General features: G+C 42.8%; 2 protein-coding genes across 2 annotated transcripts in view; both read right to left on the bottom strand.

The window, feature by feature from the left end:
* LOC141165650 (extracellular calcium-sensing receptor-like) lies at nucleotides 1-14,360 on the bottom strand. Its single transcript, XM_073651398.1, has 9 exons — nucleotides 14,306-14,360; nucleotides 13,344-13,488; nucleotides 7,567-7,855; nucleotides 6,326-7,147; nucleotides 5,403-5,621; nucleotides 4,407-4,530; nucleotides 3,426-4,331; nucleotides 1,221-1,283; nucleotides 1-65 (listed from the first exon to the last, which is right to left on the bottom strand). The coding sequence occupies exons 1-9, from the start codon at nucleotides 14,358-14,360 to the stop codon at nucleotides 1-3; spliced, it is 2,688 nt and encodes an 895-aa protein (XP_073507499.1).
* The window catches only part of LOC141167149 (uncharacterized), a 1,037,600-nt gene that overhangs the window by 950,935 nt on the left and 66,520 nt on the right, over nucleotides 1-20,145 (bottom strand). The gene's annotated exons all lie outside the window — the stretch shown is intronic.

Here is a 20,145-nt window from a genome sequence, read left to right as displayed (position 1 = left end):
CTAGGCGATGCCAACTATGCTACCAACATGAATTTTACCATAGATATTAATCATGGCTTCCAGATCTAGTAGATTACGAAGAATCTGCCATTCTTACTAGACGTATACATTGTCCACATTTAGTTTTGGATGACATGGTACCAAATATTTAGTCTGGTCGTTGATAAAGATATAGGTTATCTGCCTTCCCTTCATTCGTAACCCTTTCTTTTCTGGATGTAACAGCAGTAGACAGGAGAGGACAGCAAGTGGGAATTCATGATCTGTGGAAAACTGGATGACCACCCTATGAGCAGAGGTGTAATGTGAAGCTCCTGGGTGCCAAAGCAATATCTAAAACACCACCTCCCTATCAAGTGTCATATATAATCATGGTGTCTTAAGTGGCAAAGTGAACATTTGGGCTTCTTCAAGCACCAGGGTCCAGATTCAACTGCTACCAATTGCCCCTTTCTTATAGGCGCAATAATGGCTGCCATTAATTGGTGCCATCCAAAATCTGATGAGTTTTTTGATGTAGGAAACAAAAAAGTAGAATACAATTAGTTTTATGTTGCATGTATTTATTAGTCTTATTTATGACTGAGGCATTCAATAAAATTGGAATCGGGGATGGTAAAACGAAAGATGGCACCAGATCTCTAAAAGCCACTCATACACATTAGATATCTGCCATCCACCTTATTGTTCAGTCAATAACTATATATCCCGACATTCTGCTCGACCGAACTCTCCTGTGTTCTCTGAGAAAACCACGGGAAAATTTCCTCTGGCAGCAGCTTTTCTGCATGGCGAAACAAAAAGTATCGGCCTCTGAAATCCAGCAGCCGCATCTTTCTCTCTCTGATCATAATCTGTTAAGTGAGGGTCGGGAGGACCCAATATTAATCAGACTGTTGGCTGATCCCAATACATAGGCGAGATCACTGACCTAAGTCTAATATATATGCGGGCTTAGTAGAACATTTTTTCTTCTGCGCTCTGGTAATTCATTGACAGTTACATTGTGTGGATCCACATCACTGCCCACATCAATGTCCACATCTTATTTAATGCTAATTAAATCTCTATATGGTGTGAAAATTTATGATGCAGTTGACTTGGATCTCAAGTATCCCAAGAGCATTTTTGGCACTCCACAGCATCTAGAGAAGAACATGAGATTATTTGTAAATTCCACATATAAGCTACGTAATACCTTTCTATTGTTTTAAAGGTACCTGTCTCATTTGCAATCTCTCCTATTGGACACTGGACACATTTGAAGCAACACGTGGGCTTTCCTGGAATTAGAATCATAGAATGTATCAGGTTAGCTAAAGCTGACAATGAATTAAGGCTTGCAAGAGATGTCAAAAGCAATAAAAAAGGATTTTGGGGGTATGTCAAAAGTAAAAGAAAAGTCAAAGATGCTATAGGATTTTTACAGGATGAAAATGGAGAAATGGTAAGAGAGGATGTTGAGAAGGCCAAACTTTTTAATTCCTATTTTGCATCTGTTTTCTCTCAGAAAGAAAATGTAACATCAACTGATCTTCACTGTCCTTTTAAAGGAATAGAAGAATCCAAGTTATCTGTAAACAGAAAGATTGTGAGGGAATATTTAGCTAACATAAATGAGTTCAAGTCTCCAGGTCCAGATGAATTACACCCCAGAGTACTGAAGGAGATCGTAGAAGAAATTTTAGAACCACTCTCCATAATCTTTGAAAATTCTTGGAGAACAGGAGAAGTCCCAGAAGACTGGAGAAGAGCAAATGTTGTTCCTATCTTCAAAAAGGGGAAGAAGGTGGACCCAGGGAACTATAGGCCGGTGAGTCTGACTTCTATACCAGGAAAGATCTTTGAACAAATTATTAAACAACATGTATGTAAGTACCTGGATAAGAATGAAGTGATTAACCAGAGTCAGCATGGGTTTATAACTAACAAGTCATGTCAGACTAACTTAATTTCCTTCTATGACAGAATCACTGACTGGGTGGATCAGGGAAATGCTGTAGATATAGTATATCTTGACTTCAGCAAAGCATTTGACAAAGTATCTCACACCATCCTTATTGAAAAAATGACCAAGTATGCAATGGACCAGGCAACTGTTAGGTGGATTCATAACTGGCTTAGTGATCGGACTCAAAGGGTGATTGTAAATGGCTTCACATCCAGCTGGATGAATGTCTCAAGTGGGGTACCACAGGGCTCCGTCCTGGGACCTGTATTGTTCAACATCTTTATCAATGATTTAGATGAAGGAATTGAGGGTAAACTGATTAAATTTGCTGATGACACAAAGCTAGGAGGGATAGCTAATACTAGAGAAGAGAGAGAGAGGATTCAAAAAGACCTAAATAAACTGGAGCAGTGGGCAGCAACCAACAGAATGGTTTTTAACAGGGAAAAATGCAAAGTACTACATCTGGGCAATAAAAATGAAAAAAGCATATACAGAATGGGAGGAATAGAGCTAAGCAACAGTACATGTGAAAAAGACTTAGGTATACTAATAGATCATAGACTGAACATGAGTCAACAGTGTGATGCAGCAGCAAAAAAGGCAAATACAATTCTGGGATGTATTAACAGAAGCATACAGTCTAGATCACGTGAAGTCATTATTGGTCTTTACTCCTCTTTGGTCAGACCTCATCTGGAATACTGTGTACAGTTTTGGGCACCACATTTTAAAAAAGACATAGACAAACTGGAGCAAGTTCAGAGAAGAGCGACCAGAATGGTGACTGGTCTGCAAACCATGTCCTATGAGGAACGGTTGCAGGATTTGGGAATGTTTAGCTTGCAAAAAAGAAGACTGAGAGGAGACTTAATAGCTGTCTACAAATATGTCAAGGGCTGTCACATTGTAGAAGGATCATCTTTATTCTCATTTGCACAAGGAAAGACTAGAAGCAATGGGATGAAACTAAATGGGAGGAGACACAGATTAGATATTAGAAAAAACTTTTTGACAGTTAGGGTGATTAATGAGTGGAACAGGCTGCCACGAGAGGTGGTGAGTTCCCCTTCAATGGACGTCTTCAAACAGAGGCTGGACAGACATCTGTCTGAGATGATTTAGTGAATCCTGCTTTGAGCAGGGGGTTGGACCAGATGACCCAGGAGGTCCCTTCCAACTCTACCATTCTATGATTCTATGATTCTATGATTCTATGATCTGCACAATGTTGATATGAGCAAGTTAAACTGCAAAACATAGAATATGAAGAATTGTCATGGGCACGCTGTGTCCATTTGTATTCACAGTGTATATAATATATGAGATAACTACACTTTTAGACATATATTTACAGTTGAAATGTTCAGTTTTACATAATATTTTGACTCTTCTTAAGCAATATCTAGTAGGGTTGGTGGGTAGGGGTGAAGTAATCAATATGAAGGTCAAGGATAGAACTAGGATGTCCTACTTTGGCCAAAACCTTTTCTCATTAGATTTTGCCTTACATTCAAATGAGGTTGAAACAATATGATGAAACATTTGGGTAAGAATATACAAACGACAACGGCCCAACTGGAGGAAAGTATGGCGAAGATCTCCATGGCCACTGTGTACTTCCCACGGGAGCTGAGAGTTGCTGGGATGAAGGAAATCCAGACACAAAGGAAGGCCAGCATGCTAAATGTAATGTACTTGGCTTCATTGAAACTGTCAGGAAGTCTCCTAGCCAAGAAGGCCACAATGAAGCTGATAGTGGCCAGAAGACCCAAATACCCCAACATAACCCAAAATGCAAAAGGAGACCCGTCATTACAGCTAAGAATGATGACCCTGGATGGAGTATGGATGTCATGCTCAGGGAATGGAGGAGAGTAAGAAAGCCAAGTTACACAGACTGATATCTGGACCAGAACACAAATCACAATAACAGAGAAGGACAACTTTCCACCAGTCCATCGTCGTAATCTAGTCCTAGGCCTGGTGGCTTTGAAAGCAATAACCACTGTTATGGTTTTGGCCAAGACGCAAGAGATGCAGAGAGTAAAAGCCAAACCAAATGCCACCTGACGCAATAGACACTTCTCAGGATGTGGATATCCAATGAAAGCTAATGAACTAAGGAAGCAGAAAAATAAGGCAACAAGGAGAAGACAACTAAGGGACCAGTTATTGGCTCGGACTATCGGTGTTTTGTTGTAACGAATAAAGATGCTTAGAGCTCCAATAGGGATGAGAGATGAAACAATTGACAGGGCTGCCAAGTTGATGCCCATGGCTTCATCATAGGAGAGAAATTCAATGGTTCTTCGTAAACAAATGTTCTGCTGGGTATTGGGCCAAGTATCCCAAGAGCATTTTTGGCACTCCACAGCATCTAGAGAAGAACATGAGATTATTTGTAAATTCCACATATAAGCTACGTAATACCTTTCTATTGTTTTAAAGGTACCTGTCTCATTTGCAATCTCTCCTATTGGACACTGGACACATTTGAAGCAACACGTGGGCTTTCCTGGAATTGTTGCCTTTCGAGATCCCAAAGGACAGCTCGGACTGCATTTTGATTGAGGAGTCTAATTATAAGATTTCACAATATGGACATTTACACATTGAAAGCTTGAGAACAAGGTATTACATAGGTACAATGCAGAGCCTGATATTTCACCTGTAAGTATTCTGTCAAAGCTTGAAGTGGGTGGCTGTGCAACAAGCTAACATAATAGGTAGATGCTTAGTTAGGAGACCAAATATATGGCTGGAAAAAACTCTAAAATTGGTCATACAGCTCAGATAGCTGTCCGCCTAAGAGCTATTCGACAATACAAAGGCACACTCGTTTGCTTTAGTTTACATGTGTTCTGAATGAGGAAAAGGGAGTAAACAACTAGCAGACAACTCTAGTAGCAGCTTATTTTCCCTCACAATTCGGCATGCTAAAATGTAAAGGCCCAATTCTTATTTCCCACAGCATTTACCACCGGTGAAGTCTGAAACCACCTCAAACACATGATCTTCTGACAATAATCAAAGGGGTATTGCCACCTTCAGACATACAAAGCATGGAGGCGAGGGCGGCTGCCAGGAAAGAAGCTTTAGGAGCTAGTGGAATCGATTACAAAGTAATGGCTTGATGGACATATAGCGATGTATTGAGAATTGCACATGTGCGAAGGGGATACGTGGTGAAGGCAAATGTGGAGTATGTGTTATAACTAAGAATTGTAGGGATTATCAAGCATTACAACAAGGATCTAGGGAAGGTAGAGGGGAACAATTTGGAATTCCCTGGAACCAGAACAAGGTTGTCCCACTGCTGCCAAAATGGCAACAAAAAAATTCTGACCGAAAAGAAAGTACCATAAAGTTCCACTTGCCAAATCTCCGACACCCAGTCCCCAATATACTTGCGTGTGGGATTAAATCTGGGCAGAATATAATATCCTACCTCGGTGTTCCATATAATGGCTGCATTGTTAATTTTCATTCGATTCCCTTCCGGGGATCTGGAATCATAACTTCCCACTATCTTCTGCTCCATGGAACCAGTGGCGCTCCGCTGCCAGTTTACAATGTCATATAAGGCTGGAGGATCCCCTTTATTGTCAAAAAATATGTTCATTTTGTCTTTAGTCTCAAAATCTACAGTCTTAATATAATGAAGGAGCTGAAGAAATAGAAATGATTCATTAATTTATTTTATACTATTTATATTTATTATAATTAGTCACAAATGTAAAATTTATAAAGCCTGAGATCATCTTTTATTCAACCAAGTATCACAAAGCTCACTCAACTGTTGTCTACTGCAAGCTTTCCCCAGAAGGAGAGAAAACCAAAAACTGTTCTCAAGCCCACTGAGTTTCTGCAGGTGTCTCTAAAGTTTATGGATAACCTGGTGACTCATCTTGAAGCTATTGGGTTCCAATGCAAAATGTCTAAAAGACCCCATACACATTAGCAAAATGTTGGCAGAAACTGTCAATATCGACAAGTTTGGCCAACAGTATAATGCATATGGGGCCCCCTAACCGATGATTGTTGAGGGAGTTGTGTATCTGGAATATCTGATATTGGTCTCCAGATATTTATGTTCTCTTAGGAAAAGTTGCTGTTGTCAGACATCTCTTTCATAGATGACACAGGAACACCTGGCTGAGCGACCGCTCCTGGGTATTGAAGAGTTGGGTGATATATTTGTAGAACAGTCATTCGGACGACAACTAAAAGATTACTCCTGCCTACCATATGGCATGTAGGGGACTCAAAACCTTTAGAGACTTCTATGTCCTTACAAGAACTCATCTCTGTTCATCTGCTGGAGCCCAGAAGCTTTTAGTAGTCACAAATATAAATGGACAACTTCTTTACCTGCCAAGGATGTAAAGATGAGATGTTTGCACAAGTACCATTAAGGAAAGGACTCTTTCCTTGTTCACATTTCAGCAAGTTATGTATGGCCCATGCAAATGTATAAACTGCTGTGTAGACATTAAATGTTATTCTAAGGTCCACGTTAGCCATGGCACTTCCTAATTTTTCATCACCAATACATTCATTGACTGTTTGGTTCAACATGCCATGAGCTCTAGCATGGAGGTCGGTCCACTTGCAAGAAAATGTCTCCTCCCAAAACTCAAGTAAAAAGTGATCATTTTGAGACTCTGATGGATGTAAGTTATTTAGATGTTCTACAAATCCAGCCATCTGTCCCCCACGAATAGCAAAACCTATAGTACCCATCAAGACTGGTTGGAACTTTTCCTTGTTAAGAAGGATAGAAGTTGACCATGATTCACTGGCTATCCAGACTTTCCCAGTTATGTTTTGTCTGGCCAACTCTTCCACCACAAACATGAAATCATATTCTGAAGACAAGACTAGCACCACCTTGGCTGGTGAGTCTTTGATAACATTAACGATATATGGAGCACCTCGGTTTGATTGTTCAGTAATGATATTCTCAATGAAGGCCACACAAGCTCCAGCTTGCACTATTTGTTGCTTTACCACCTGAATGCCAAGTTGACCATAATCATTATCGGAAGCCAGTAACCCAACCCATGTCCAACCATAGTACAGAATTAGCTCAGCTAGACCTCGATATTGAAACGCGTCACTTGGTACTGTGCGGAAAAAGGAGGGGAACAAGTTCCTATTGCTGAGGAATGGACTGGTGGAGAAGTAACTTATCTGTAGATAAATGAAAGAAAAATAACTTTAGAAGCAAATATAAAGTAGCCTTCTCCTACCTGAGGACCATCAGTATTTTCTTTTGTCCTGGTTTGAATAAATATTGTGGCCATATTGACTACGCAAATAGTAACATGGGTCACATTAGGTAATCAAATCTAGGGAGTGAAGCGCTGTAAAAATCTGACATGACAAATCTTGATATGAATTACATGTGAGTTGGTTGTCATGTGGCCCTTGCTGTTTGCATGAACCAATTCAAGCAATTTCAGATAGAAACATAGAGGTGTAACGATTATAGTAATGTAGATACAACATGTGAGGAAAAGGAATATGTGCACATAGACTTATTTAGGCTAGGAAGAACAGCTCCAAGGCATAAAGTATTCCTCAAACAAGGAGGACAATGTTCACCTTACCTGTGGATATCTGTATAGACCCAAGATTTGGGCCATGAGGATTGAGCGTGGAGATCCAGAATCACCAACAATCCCAGCAAACCCTTCTTCACTACAACGATAATTTGGGACACTTGGTTCCCTTCCTGATAACATCCATAAGGTGCCTTCTGCTGCTCTTCTCAGCACAGTACAAGTTTCATAAATCTGGAATCCCAGAGTGATATTGGGAAGAAGATCTGGATTTTTATTGATCTCCTCCACGGCAAAGATAAAAGCCTGCATGACCTGGTAGGATCGAACTTCAAGTCTAATGGAGTAAAATGTAGAAAGTTGAAGGTTTTATTTTTGCATATATCTTTATCTAGGTAGCAGAACATGTAGTATTTTTCTCTTTAACCCCCTCTCTGGTCTTATAGATCTTCTATGCCTGCTTCCTTTTTTAAAACACCCTAGGCTGACACTATAAGTATTGATTTGAGGGTATCACCTGGACTAGTGTAATCATGATGATCAGAGTAACATTCTCCTTTCTTAAAAAGGAAGGTGATTTGAGATGAGCGAATTTGTTCGGAAAATGTTCGCCAATCTCAAAGTCGGCACGAACAATGTACATTCGGATTTGAGCATTTTCCTCAAAACTTGCAAGATTCAGCCAAAGTTCGGTAAATGATCGAGTTTGCGCTAATGCTTTTGTTAGGACTTTGGTAAGGATAGTGGTGCTGTATGATGTGTGGGGGGGCGTGTTTGATGAGGGGAGGGGTTGGGGAGAGGTCAGAGGAGTGGCAGACTGTTATTTTTTTTTATTAACTTAATGTGTGGAGATTCCGGCGGCCAATCAGGGCACAGAAACCATCCACAATGTCCAGACACAAGGTCTTGTGTCACTGGCTGCCAAAGTTACATTACCTTCTCAATATAAAAAGTGGGCATGTTGTTTTGGCGCTATTTTGTCAGTGAAACAGCGTAGAGAGGCTGTTTCACTGTTATCTAGGCAGTTTATTGTCAGCTAGTTCAGATAGATAGGATCCTGTGTAAAATTGACCTTCCAGCATATCAATCCTTTGTGTTAATTGTGTGGTCCAGACACCACGCCACATTTCAGCATATATTTTTTTTTGTACTAATAGTGTGGTCCAGCCAGGAGTCCACATTTCAGAATTTAAATCCTTTTGTGCTAATAGTGTGGTCCAGACACCAGCCCACATTTTAGAATCAAAATTCTTTTGTTCTAATTGTGTGGTCCAGACACCAGTCCACATTTCAGAATCTAAATCCCTCTGTGTTAATTGTTTGGTCCAGTCACACTATAACATCAAATAAATACTGATTATTAATTTAGTGACAGGTGACTGTCAGGTCTGGGCCTAGGGTTGTGAAACAGCTGGTTAAAAGAGGGCACGAGTACAGCCAACATGAGTGAGGAAAATGCGAGGTCATGGTGGAAGGGGGAATAGGCTTGGTGTTCAAGGTGTAGGGTAGGTGGTAAACTGAAAGCTCTACTGTACAAACACCGTCTCTTCCTATCCAAAGACAACTGACAACTTCTGTTACTGGACGGGCTACTCGACTCCCTTTCTTTATCAGCTTAACAGCGGTACGCCTTGTAGATGAGGGCCAGAAAGAGCATGTGCTCCAGCGGATGGAAAGCGCTGCTTCAAGTGGCCTCTCCTTCTCTTCCTCCACCTCAATATCACATACAGTACAGTCCACAGAGGTCACAACTCTCCAACTGGCCAACTGACTGTAGGGAATCACAGATGGGCGAGTCTGCAGAGCTGTTCACACATTCTATGCCATGGGCATCAGAAGTCTGCTCCAAAGATTAACAGACTCAAGAGGAAGAAAGTATCTGCACTGATGCCCAAAACTTTTTTCAGTTGGACCTGGGGCAGGACAAAGTAGGGTCCAAGCAGCATCCTGACCCTCGTCACCAAACATTAACCCCCCGGGGGGTGGAGGTGATCCTGATGAGACTCACATACCTGAGGCGCATGCGGACTATACTGTGCTGTCAGGGCAGGAAGATGAGGAGCGTGACTTTCAGGGCAAGCAATGGTAGAACAGAGAGGATGACGATTAGGTTGTAGATCCCACTTGGTGTGAACCCAGAGGCACGTAGCTGAGTAGCTCAGCAGAGGAGGTGGAGGTTACGATGCGGCTTCCCGCACAGACACAGAGTGATACAACCACGCTGAGCACTGTAGCCTCAGCCACAACTCTGGCTGAGGCCAGCAACGATCACAGGTCTGCAGTTCGCAGCGATGGCAAGGGTTGCCTAGCCTGGGCCTTTTTTGAGACCGCAAAGGATGACCCAACTCACATTAGCTGCCACCTTGGTAAAAAACTACTCAGTAGAGGCAAAAAATGCAATAATTTGACTATTACATGCATGAACCAGCACATGCTCAAACAACATGCGTTAGTCTGGGAATCTCACTGTGCTAAAATGCGGACTAGCGGACCTCAACAACCATCAGCCGCCCCATCAACCGCATCTGCTGCTTCTTCCTCCTCCATCACGTTGGTAAGTGTTCTCACAAAGGTCTCTTGCCGCAGAACCTCTACTTGTTTACCCTCTACAGTTGGGGTGAGTGAGAGCCCGTCAGCTGTTACGGAAGTGGACATGCCTGCTGTTTTTGTTTCATCGAGCACACCACATCTTTCTCAGTCCACCAGAACATCTCCACCTGCACCTCACTCACAGTCCAGCAGTTTGTTGTGTTCACCCTACTCCACCCTCTCTCAGCACAGCAGCCAGCCCTCGGTCCCACAGTTGTGTAAATTTTTCTAGCAATAGTAGTCTACGAAGCTGATATTTGTGCCACCTGAGTGTGGCTGAGCAGAAAAGCAGGTTGAGCTGTTGCATGTGGTATCAGGGCTTCCAGCACAGCAGACCTACACCGATCCCTCACCCAGCTCATCTTAATTTGAACTTAAATTAAAAGCTGTAAATGCTGGCCCAGACCCTGATACCTCATGCATGGCCCATGGCTGACGCTGATGTGCCATTATAAAATTTGTACTGTGGGTCAATTGATGACACTTTTCCTGGTGTCTGCCCCTAATTTTGAGCTGTTTTGGCAGTTAATGGGCCCCCCGAAGGTGTTGTCTATGCGTTTGGTTTTGCCTCCCATTGAATTCAATGGGGTTTGGATATGTTCGACGAACTGTTCGGCGAACATTGAGATGCTCGCAGATCCAAACCAAACCGGACCTTCAAAGGTTTGTTAATCTCTAAAGGTGATGGCTAGCCTTCACTAGTAACTTACTCCAGTAGGACTGAAACAAGTTAGAAGGTTTATCTTCCACATTGTTATTATTATTATTATTATTATTAGATTTCCAGTAGAGATGAGTGGAGCAGTCCATGGAGTATCAAGTGGGGGTCAGTACCTGGGCCATTACAGATTAGCAGTTCCCAGTGGAGTACAATTTGTATGGCAATGGCAAAATCATTTTCCATCTCCAAAGTTACTGGGTAAGTCTCTTTTTTCCAGTAAAGTGTAAGCTCTTATGGTCAGCAGGATCCTCTATCTCTCTCTATCTCTCCACCCCTTCCCCCAACTTTTCTTTTTTTCGAGCATTTACAGTATTGAGGTTCATTAGAATTTATTTTTCGCAAATCTAATATTTTGGTAAAATTTGGCAAAGCGATTTCGAATTTTAAAGGATCCATTCATCTCTAATTCTCAGGTAAAGCAAAAGATCACTTGATCTCCAAGGAAGTTAAGACCAAAGCCTTTGGTATTGTTGACCTATGTATCATTGTTGGAAGTGTACACAGACTATTTAGGGTTAAGGGTTAGCTGAGAACTCCACTTTACATTAATAGTGGAACATGACCTCCGTGGCAAGAGATTAACTGATTGTTTGGTCAGTGGTTGGTCATTCAAACTTACTATGTAAGGAATTCATAGATGCAATCTAAAGTGATCACATATGGATTAATTGTATTGCATACAGTTATGGCCAAAAGTATTGAGAATGAAACAAATAGTAATTTTTCCAAAGTTTACTGCTTCATTTTTTGTAATGGCAATTTGCATATACTCCTGAATGTCAAAGAGTGGTCAGCTTAACAGCAATTACTGTACTTGCAAAGTCAATATTTGCCCAGAAAATGAACTTTAACCCCCAAAACACATTTCAACATCATTGCAGTCCTGCCTTAAAAGGAGCAGCTAACATCGTTTTAGTGATTGATCCATTAACACAGGTGTGGGTGTTGATGAGGACAGGGCTGGCGATCAATCAGTCATGATTAAGTAAGAATGACATCACTGGACACTTTATAAGGAGGCTGGTTCTTGGTATCATTGTTTCTCTTCAGTTAACCATTGTTATCTCTAAAGAAACACGTGCAGCCATCATTGCACTGCACAAAAATGGCCTAACAGGGATGAGTATCGCAGCTACAAAGATTGCACCTCAGTCAGCAATCTATCGCATCATCAAGAACTTCAAGGAGAGAGCTTCCATTGTTGTCAAAAAGGCTCCAGGGCGCCCAAGAAAGACCAGCAAGCGCCAGGACTATCTTAAAACTGTTTCAGCTGCGGGATCGGACTACCAGCAGTGCCGAGCTTGCTCAGGAATGGCAGCAGGCTGGTGTGAGGCTTCTGCATGCACTGTGAGGCGGAGACTCTTTGAGTAAGGGCTGGTTTCAAGGAGGGCAGCAAAGAAGCCACTTCTCTCCAGAAAAAACATCAGGGACCGACTGATATTCTGCAAAAGGTACAGGGAGTGGACTGCTGAGGACTGGGGCAAAGTCATTTTCTCTGATGAATCCCCTTTTCGATTGTTTGGGACATCTGGAAAACAGCTTATTTGGAGAAGAAGAGGTGAGCGCTGCCACCAGTCTTGTCTCATGCCAACTGTAAAGCATCCTGAAACCATTCATGTGTGGGGTTGCTTCTCAGCCAAGGGAATCGGCTCACTCACAGTCTTGCCTAAAAACACAGCCATGAATAAAGAATGGTACCAGAATGTCCTCCAAGAGCAACTTCTCCCAACCGTCCAAGAGCAGTTTGGCGCCCAACAATACCTTTTCCAGCATGATGGCGCACCTTGCCATAAAGGACAGGTGATAACTAAATGGCTCATGGAACAAAACATAGAGATTTGGGGTCCATGGCCTGGAAACTCCCCAGATCTTAATCCCATTGAGAACTTGTGGTCAATCATCAAGAGACGGGTGGACAAACAAAAACCAACAAATTCTGGCAAAATGCAAGCATTGATTATGCAAGAATGGGCTGCTATCAGTCAGGATTTGGTCCAAAAGTTGATTGAGAGCATGCCAGGGAGAATTACAGAGGTCTTGAAGAAGAAGGGGCAACACTGCAAATATTGACTTGCTGCATTAACTCATTCTAACTGTCAATATAACCTATTGGTCCTCATAATATGATTGCAATTATATTTCTGTATGTGATATAAACATCAGACAAACACTAATAAAAACCAGAGGCCAGCAAATCATGGGAAAATATCATTTTGGTGTCATTCTCAAAACTTTTGGCCATGACTGTAGAGGCCCATGGATCATGATCCTTGAAATACCTAATTTGCTACTGTCCACGTAATCAGCATTGGCATAGGCCATTGTGCTTTCCATATATATTTGCTTTGATGAACGACACCTGATCATTGTGTCCTGGTTTTGCTGTAACAATTGCCACCATATAACATCCGTTGATATTTGGTATGATGAGCCCTCCTCACCAGTGCTGGGCTTGATATCTACCTACTGCCAAATCAAAACAAATAAAACCTTTATAAATTTTTGATAGACTTACTGTTGACACTTAAGATCTTCTGGTTTTCTTGTAAAATCAGTTTCTGAATAGATCTTTTTCACATGAATGGAGAATGTGCCTCCTAAGACAATGTGCCCAAACTGACCTAGATACCCACTGACATTGCCACTAGGTATATGGCAGCCTGCAGTGGACGTCACACCATCACACCCTTGCATAGCGCAGGTATACAAAAGCCAAACTTCACAAAGCAACAAGTATGTGATATTATATAGCCACCGCATATGTAGTAAGTTTACGTTCAGATCCAGCAGATTAAAAGTCAGATAATATGTCATGATTGCATTTTACATAGAGATATGGGACTAGAAAGTTGATAAGGTGAAGAAGACCACCCAAAGAACCACAATCAGCTCTATCTTCTACTCAAATGGTGGGAAATCTTCCAATAAGAGAATAGTACAAGTCTGACTTAGTAAGACATCTACCTTAGAGAAACCAGGAACATTTAAGGAAATGTATCCATTATCCTTCCCTTCCCCTTTGTTTCCTTCCCCCTTCTTTTTCTCTCTTTTTTTCTCTTCTGTTTGCCCTTTGTTGTACCTCTTGTCCCTTCTCCTTTCCTTTCCCTTATGCTTCTTTCCTCTTTCTTTTTTCCTTTTTCTCTTTCCCTGCTTTCCGTCCCTCTCCTCTCCTCTTTTCCTTCTCGTCCTCTCTCTCCTTCTCTTCGTCCTTTCTTTCTCTCCCTACTGTTCCCCTCCTTCCTTTCTGCCTGTTTGCTCTCACCCGTTCCTTCCTTCCCCTTCCTATTGAACTCTCATCTCCCTTACCTTTCTTTTTCCTACTCTAATTTCCTACGTACTTATTCCTTTTTCTTGTCTCGTCTTCCCCTAGTCTCCTCTTGTGTTCTCCTCTGCCCTTCTTCTCCCTTCCTACACTCCTTACGCCTTTTTTAGCTTCCTTCCCCCTTCCTCTTTCTCCTCTTTTCTACTGCTCTTTACCTTCCTCTCCCTTCACTTTTACTTCATTTTCTTTCCCCTTCACTTTTTCATTCATTCCCCTTTTACATCTTTAACTTTTTTTTCCCTTCCTTTTCTATCTCGTCTTCCCTTCTCCTTCCTTCTCTTTCCCTCTTAGCCATTTTGGAAAGCTTAGAGCCACCTAAAGAATGAGATTCCCTTTGTCCGGTCACTCGCAAAATGTCCTTTTAGAGCCACAAAAAGTCAATAATCCTTGTATTGTTTTTTTACTGTCCAAGAACCATATATTCCACCAATACGAAATCCCCCCCAAAATATATCTTTTAGTCTGGAAAATATTTATAACACCGCCAATCCCAGGCACTTCAGTGCATCTTTGTCTCAGTCACATTTGGAAAAGTATTTCATGCACAGACGACACACACAATGCCATCTCACAGATAGCGAGAGGATTAGTCGTTATAGGGGTTTATATACTTAAAAAATGGATTAATCCTTGGGGTCTAGAGTATAATTATTGTAACCTGCTGGAAATAGAAAGGATAATATCAATACAACTAAATATCCCAAGTGACTTGTCATCATCTTACATTAATATAATTTACTGCCGGCTCATAATGCCATCGTCCAACTGAAATACAATAAATATTATAAATGATGCCCAGCTAGGAGACATTAGGCGATAACTTCTAAATAAGAAAGATGGAATCATGGAAACATTTTTGATGGAGATGATCTTGCTTACTGTAAATCCTATAACTAAATTAAATTAAATCACAATTTTGCCAGAATTCTTCATTTAACCCTTCAAATATACCGGGGTCAGACTAGACTGCATCGAGACCTCCAGAGGAGGAGTGACTGGTGGTCCAACCTCTTTTTTTGACATTTCCATGGCTTTTGTATACTTTCCCTGTGAGCTGAGTGATGCCAGGATATAAGACACCCAAACAGTGAGGAAGGCCAACGTGCTAAATGTAATATTCTTGACCTGATGAAAAGAATCCTACCAGATCTCAGCAACACCAACTACATCAATGTGTTTCCCCAGTACCAAGGCTTCGAGCTATCCCATTTTACTTCCTAGACTCCTGACATTTGTGTCAGTTTGTTGAGATGTAATTTATATTGACACCATTTTGAGCTACATACAACATTTTGATTGTTTTTTATTGCATTTTTCGGGTGAAGTGTGACGTTCCCTTACGAAGGTGCTCCACTGACCTCAAATCACTACTCCCAAATGCTATCGTAGTGCAGAGGAAGATGGCAAAGGAGGCTGGAATGGAGGTCTATCATGTTCCATTGTGAAGTTCTCTTGATGGTGAAGATCACATTGGTCCTATTCCTGGTATTATTGTGTGGTGTGCCATAATGTACGGTAGCTGGACCCTGCTAGTCTTCATTCCAGGTACACTACCTGCTCAATGTTACATTGATTTGCTCATTGTTATCCTCCCCTGTTTAATAGTGCAGATGGTCTTTTCAGCAACAAGATTCCAAAACAGCTCTGGATACAGTCATAAATTTTTACTCACGATGTGGTGTAATGAGGTGATTTGGACCCACTCTTGGTCTCTATAACAACTCTGCCCTGATGGAAAACAGAAATGCATCGGTCGCTACAGAGGTATTGCATCTCACCCAGAGGTGTGATATCTCACTTCCAGGTAAGGATGTAGTGTGGCTCAGGACCCTAACACCCACATGCACTACACCACATTTCCGGGGGACAGGGCGACAATGCTCCCAAGGGTGAGCACAACTGCCCCTGTCCCTGGCTGGAGTGGGGGGAGGGAACACCTAGAAAGGGGGAACCCGCTAGTGTGTGGGTGGGGAGAGTAGATCCCGGGTGCACTATAAGGAGGAGTATATATGGTGGGCACCATCTTAGAGTCAGGGGTAGAAGAGTAGAAGAATAGAGATAGAGCAGAGAGAGAGAAGGAGGCGGGGAGCAGAGGCTCTGCATGGGCTCTGCTCCGCAGGCAGGCCAAGTCTTAAGGCCTGGGCCTGGAGGAGAAGGAAGGAAGGAAGAAGAATGGAGGAAGCTCTAGGAGAGGACTGAAGGGACCCCAGGGGTGCGGACCGGCCAGCCGCCACCGCACGCCCGCCGCTACCAGAGTAAGGGGGTCAGGCCAAGAAAAGGGAACCGGATCCCTCATCTAGTGGAGGAGAGCAACTACCCTCAGCTAGTAACCGGAGGCCGTGGCATTGCACGTGTTACGGCCCCTCACTACACCCATTAGGAAGGCACCACATAGGGCCCAGAGAAACGGAACATACGTTTGCCCGCCAAGGCCCGAGGCAGCTGGACCGAAACGTGGTCAATTGTGGGGTACGACAGGCCAGAGAAAGGACACACGAAGGGGGTCCTGAAAAGCATTCCAAAGGTACCTGGGAGTTGGCCGAGCCACTCACCTGGTGAGCACAGCACGACGTGGGCAGCCATCACCTGCAGAAGTGGCTTGGAGTGTAAAACTGTGAGTAAAGACCCTGGACTGCATCACTGGACTTTGAGTCATTACTGTTGCTCCCGCGCACCATCACCCCCACCATCTGCACTCACTGCCCTGAGGCTATACTCCTCCCTTGGGGAGTTATACTACCCTCTGCTGCGCACACAACATCAGCCTCAGTGGTCTGCCACACAGCGGCGGTTCTCAGTGACCGCAATCCACGGGTGGCGTAGTCGGACATTTAAATATTACAAAACCAAAGAAACAAATTCGCCACTGGTTTGACCACCCTGAGCCACGGGACCGGGTCGCCGCCACGGAGACTACAAACCCCAGTGTCGCACAGAGGCCCGGCTCCGGGTATTCACACACACGCACGGCCCAGGGGGCGCGTCACATGCAAGGTTATCACAATATCTCAGCAGTGCAACCTCAGGTTTTGTAACATCTCAGCCTTTGTGTCACATGAGAATCACAATAGACTTTGATGTTTATGGTAATTTGGATGGATTAGAAAATGGCACCATTCCCACCACTGTACATTAAAGTTAATCGAGGGTCTTTGATTGTAATGGACACTATGTAACTCTTTACATACACACCTGGGTCCAGAGGTGTAACATGACGTACCTGGGCTCAAAATACAAAATTTTAAACAAGGCCCCTGAACAGTCTAACATTGTTTGCAGCACGGAACCTGGCCCATGTGCAACTCTACCCTCTGCACCCAATGTGGTGACTAACCTATCCAGGTCTCCATTTGATAGGGGACCCTTTTTGATCAGTCAATCATGGCGATGCCTGCAAATTCTAGAACTTCAGCAGTGAAAAAGTAACATAGGGCCACTTAGGAGGCCAATGCTTAATGGGTATGGCCACGATTGATGCATGTGCATGAAAAATTGGTGTATTTTCTGTTGTCTATAATCCTATGGACACATGAAGCAGCTGGAGCTATACGAACGTCTTCAACCAGATCTCTCTCGCTAGGCCTTAACAGTTCTTTGATTCTACAAAGTCTTTTAAGAAAAATCAAAGCAGGAAAACTGCCTCTCGGTGGTGAATACCACTCAAGTTAGCTTACCTGGTCTGTAGGCAGGGACACCTGTTTCCAATCGACAGTCCTTGGCACTTGACTCAGTTCACCAAGTGTCTCATATGTCAGCATCATGGGCCTCCTCACTTCTCAACTTGACATCCTCCTGCTGGGTTGTTCCCTATATACCACGGGTTCTTCAGTTGCAGGAGTTTCTTCTGCCGCACTCATTTCTCGCACTTGCTCAGATGCTCTTGGAACTGCCTCTGTAAGTTCCTGTACTTCTCTTGAATCATCTGTTTCCGCACGGTCTGGTTATTCTGCTACTCATAAGTGTCGATTGGTCTCTTCAATGACCGGTGTTCGATCATCAGATCTGGATTGGACTTCATCTGTATTCCTTGGTACAAACTCTGGAGCCTCGGGACTTAGTTCACTCTCCTGAAGATGGTACATCCCTCTCCTTGCTGGTCTGAGAAATACAACAGTCTGCTCTTCTTCATCTTAACTCTCAAGGTCACTATCCACCTCCAGAGCTTCAGTCTGTGGTAGTCCCTTAGTCGATCTCGGTCAATGTCGATTTGCTTCTGGGAAATCTTGTTGTGGTTGGAGATAATCACAGGGTAGTAGTAAATTCGATGTAATATTCTGGTTTTCTTGTCCACCGTTTCCAATTGGATTTCATAAACTGGACTGTCATCGCCTTTCCTCTTTATGACCACATAGACCTTGTCTTCCCAGTACTAATGAAGTTTTCCTGGACCACCTTTTTCACGTTTGTTCTTGTCTAGCACCCGACTTCCAGGTGTCAATTCTACTCCATCATTTTTGATCACAGTACTCCTTACTCTTGTTTTGCCCTTGCGTAACCACTTTGTTGTTGTATGCCTCTGTCATCTGTTCCTTCCATTTCTGAACGTACTCAGGATACGTTTTGTAAGTCTCTGATACCGGAGTATCGAACATTATATCAATTGGCAGCCTTGGCGATTGTCCATACAATAGGAAAAAAGATTAATAACCTGTCGTCTCGCTCTTTGTACAGTTGTAAGTATGCACCACTTTTGACTGAGTATTCTTCCAGTCTTTCATCTCGTCACCAGTACGCAACATCGACAATAACGTCCGGTTGAAACGTTCCACTTGTCAATTACCCACTGGTTGATAGGGTGTTGTGTGGGATCTCTGAATTATAGAGTACTTTTCTAACTTGGCAAAGAGCAGGTTCTCAAATTCTCTTCCTTGGTCATGGTGTAACCTTGTAGGGAACCCAAACTTCAAAGCAAAATCATTGAAGATCTTCTCTGCGGCTGTTCTACCAAATTTATTGGTGGTGGCATATGCTTGAGCAAATCGAGTAAAATGGTCCATCACCACCAAAATGTATTCGTAACTGCCCTTGCATGCCTCGAGATGTAGAAAGTCTATTGAGACAATCTCAAATGGGTAGGTAGTTTGGATGTTGCCCATAGGTGCCCCGGTTGATGTGTTGGGAAGTTTATCTTTCAGACACCCACACTCCCTAGTCACGTACCTCTCAATATCTCTCTGCATGTACGGCCAGAATAAATGTTCACTGACCAAGTTTGTTGTCTTTTTCCATTACCAGGTGTCCCATGTTTTCATGGAGTTCTTTGAAGACCAACCTATGGAATACTCTGGGTAGTGCCAACTGTTGGTTTTGTCTTCCTTTACAATACAAGATACTGTCTACACTGAGGTAGCGCTTCGCCCATTCTTTGAATAAAACATATACTGCTGGTGACTCAGTAACTCTCTCCCGTTTACTTGGAAACCGATTTTGGTCCACATAAGGTAGTATTCTGCCAATTACCTGATCTTCCCGTTGTGCTCTACAGGTCGTTCCTTTTGATAGTTGTTGAATGGACAGGGGGTGATCTTGTTCTTTCACTTTTACTGTGGTTTCCACAGTCAACGGACACCACAATGGTGTGTCTTCCTCTTGAGGAGCTCGCACTGCTTGGGTGGTGCTCATAATAGCTTTTAGACTGACCTCCTCGAAGCATTCTTGCTTGAATTCCTCAGGCTCTAGTGGCATTATCGACAATCCGTTAGCATCCGCATTGCATTTTACTGGCCTGTTCTTGATTCTAAAATTGAAGTCAGCTAGCTCAGCTACCCATCTCTGACCCGTAGCATTCAATTTGGCTGTAGTGAGGATATAGGTCGAAGGGTTGTTGTCAGTGTATACCTCCAAACTCTTTGCTGTAATAGAGAGAATCTCTAAATCATTCATAGATAGCCGATTTCATTGCCAGGAAAGTCTTCTCGGCGTCTGTCAACGTTCTGGAACCATAACCAATTACTCTCAATGTCCCATCTTGATGCTGATACAGGGCAGCTCCAAG

The sequence above is a fragment of the Phyllobates terribilis genome, unplaced genomic scaffold (assembly GCF_046119375.1).
Source record: "Phyllobates terribilis strain yellow unplaced genomic scaffold, ASM4611937v1 Scaffold_11__3_contigs__length_659146591, whole genome shotgun sequence".
Lineage (NCBI taxonomy): Eukaryota > Metazoa > Chordata > Amphibia > Anura > Dendrobatidae > Phyllobates > Phyllobates terribilis.
This window is presented reverse-complemented; position numbering and strand designations above follow the sequence as displayed.

Coding starts and splice junctions, on each gene's coding strand:
- LOC141165650 (XM_073651398.1), bottom strand. CDS start 14,360: ATGAATGAAAAAGTGAAGGGGAAAGAAAATGAAGTAAAAGTGAAGGGA. Junction 5,622..6,325: donor CATCTTTACATCCTTGGCAG/GTAAAGAAGTTG, acceptor CTATTTCTTCAG/CTCCTTCATTATATTAAGAC. Junction 66..1,220: donor AGAGATTGCAAATGAGACAG/GTACCTTTAAAA, acceptor GTAATCTACTAG/ATCTGGAAGCCATGATTAAT.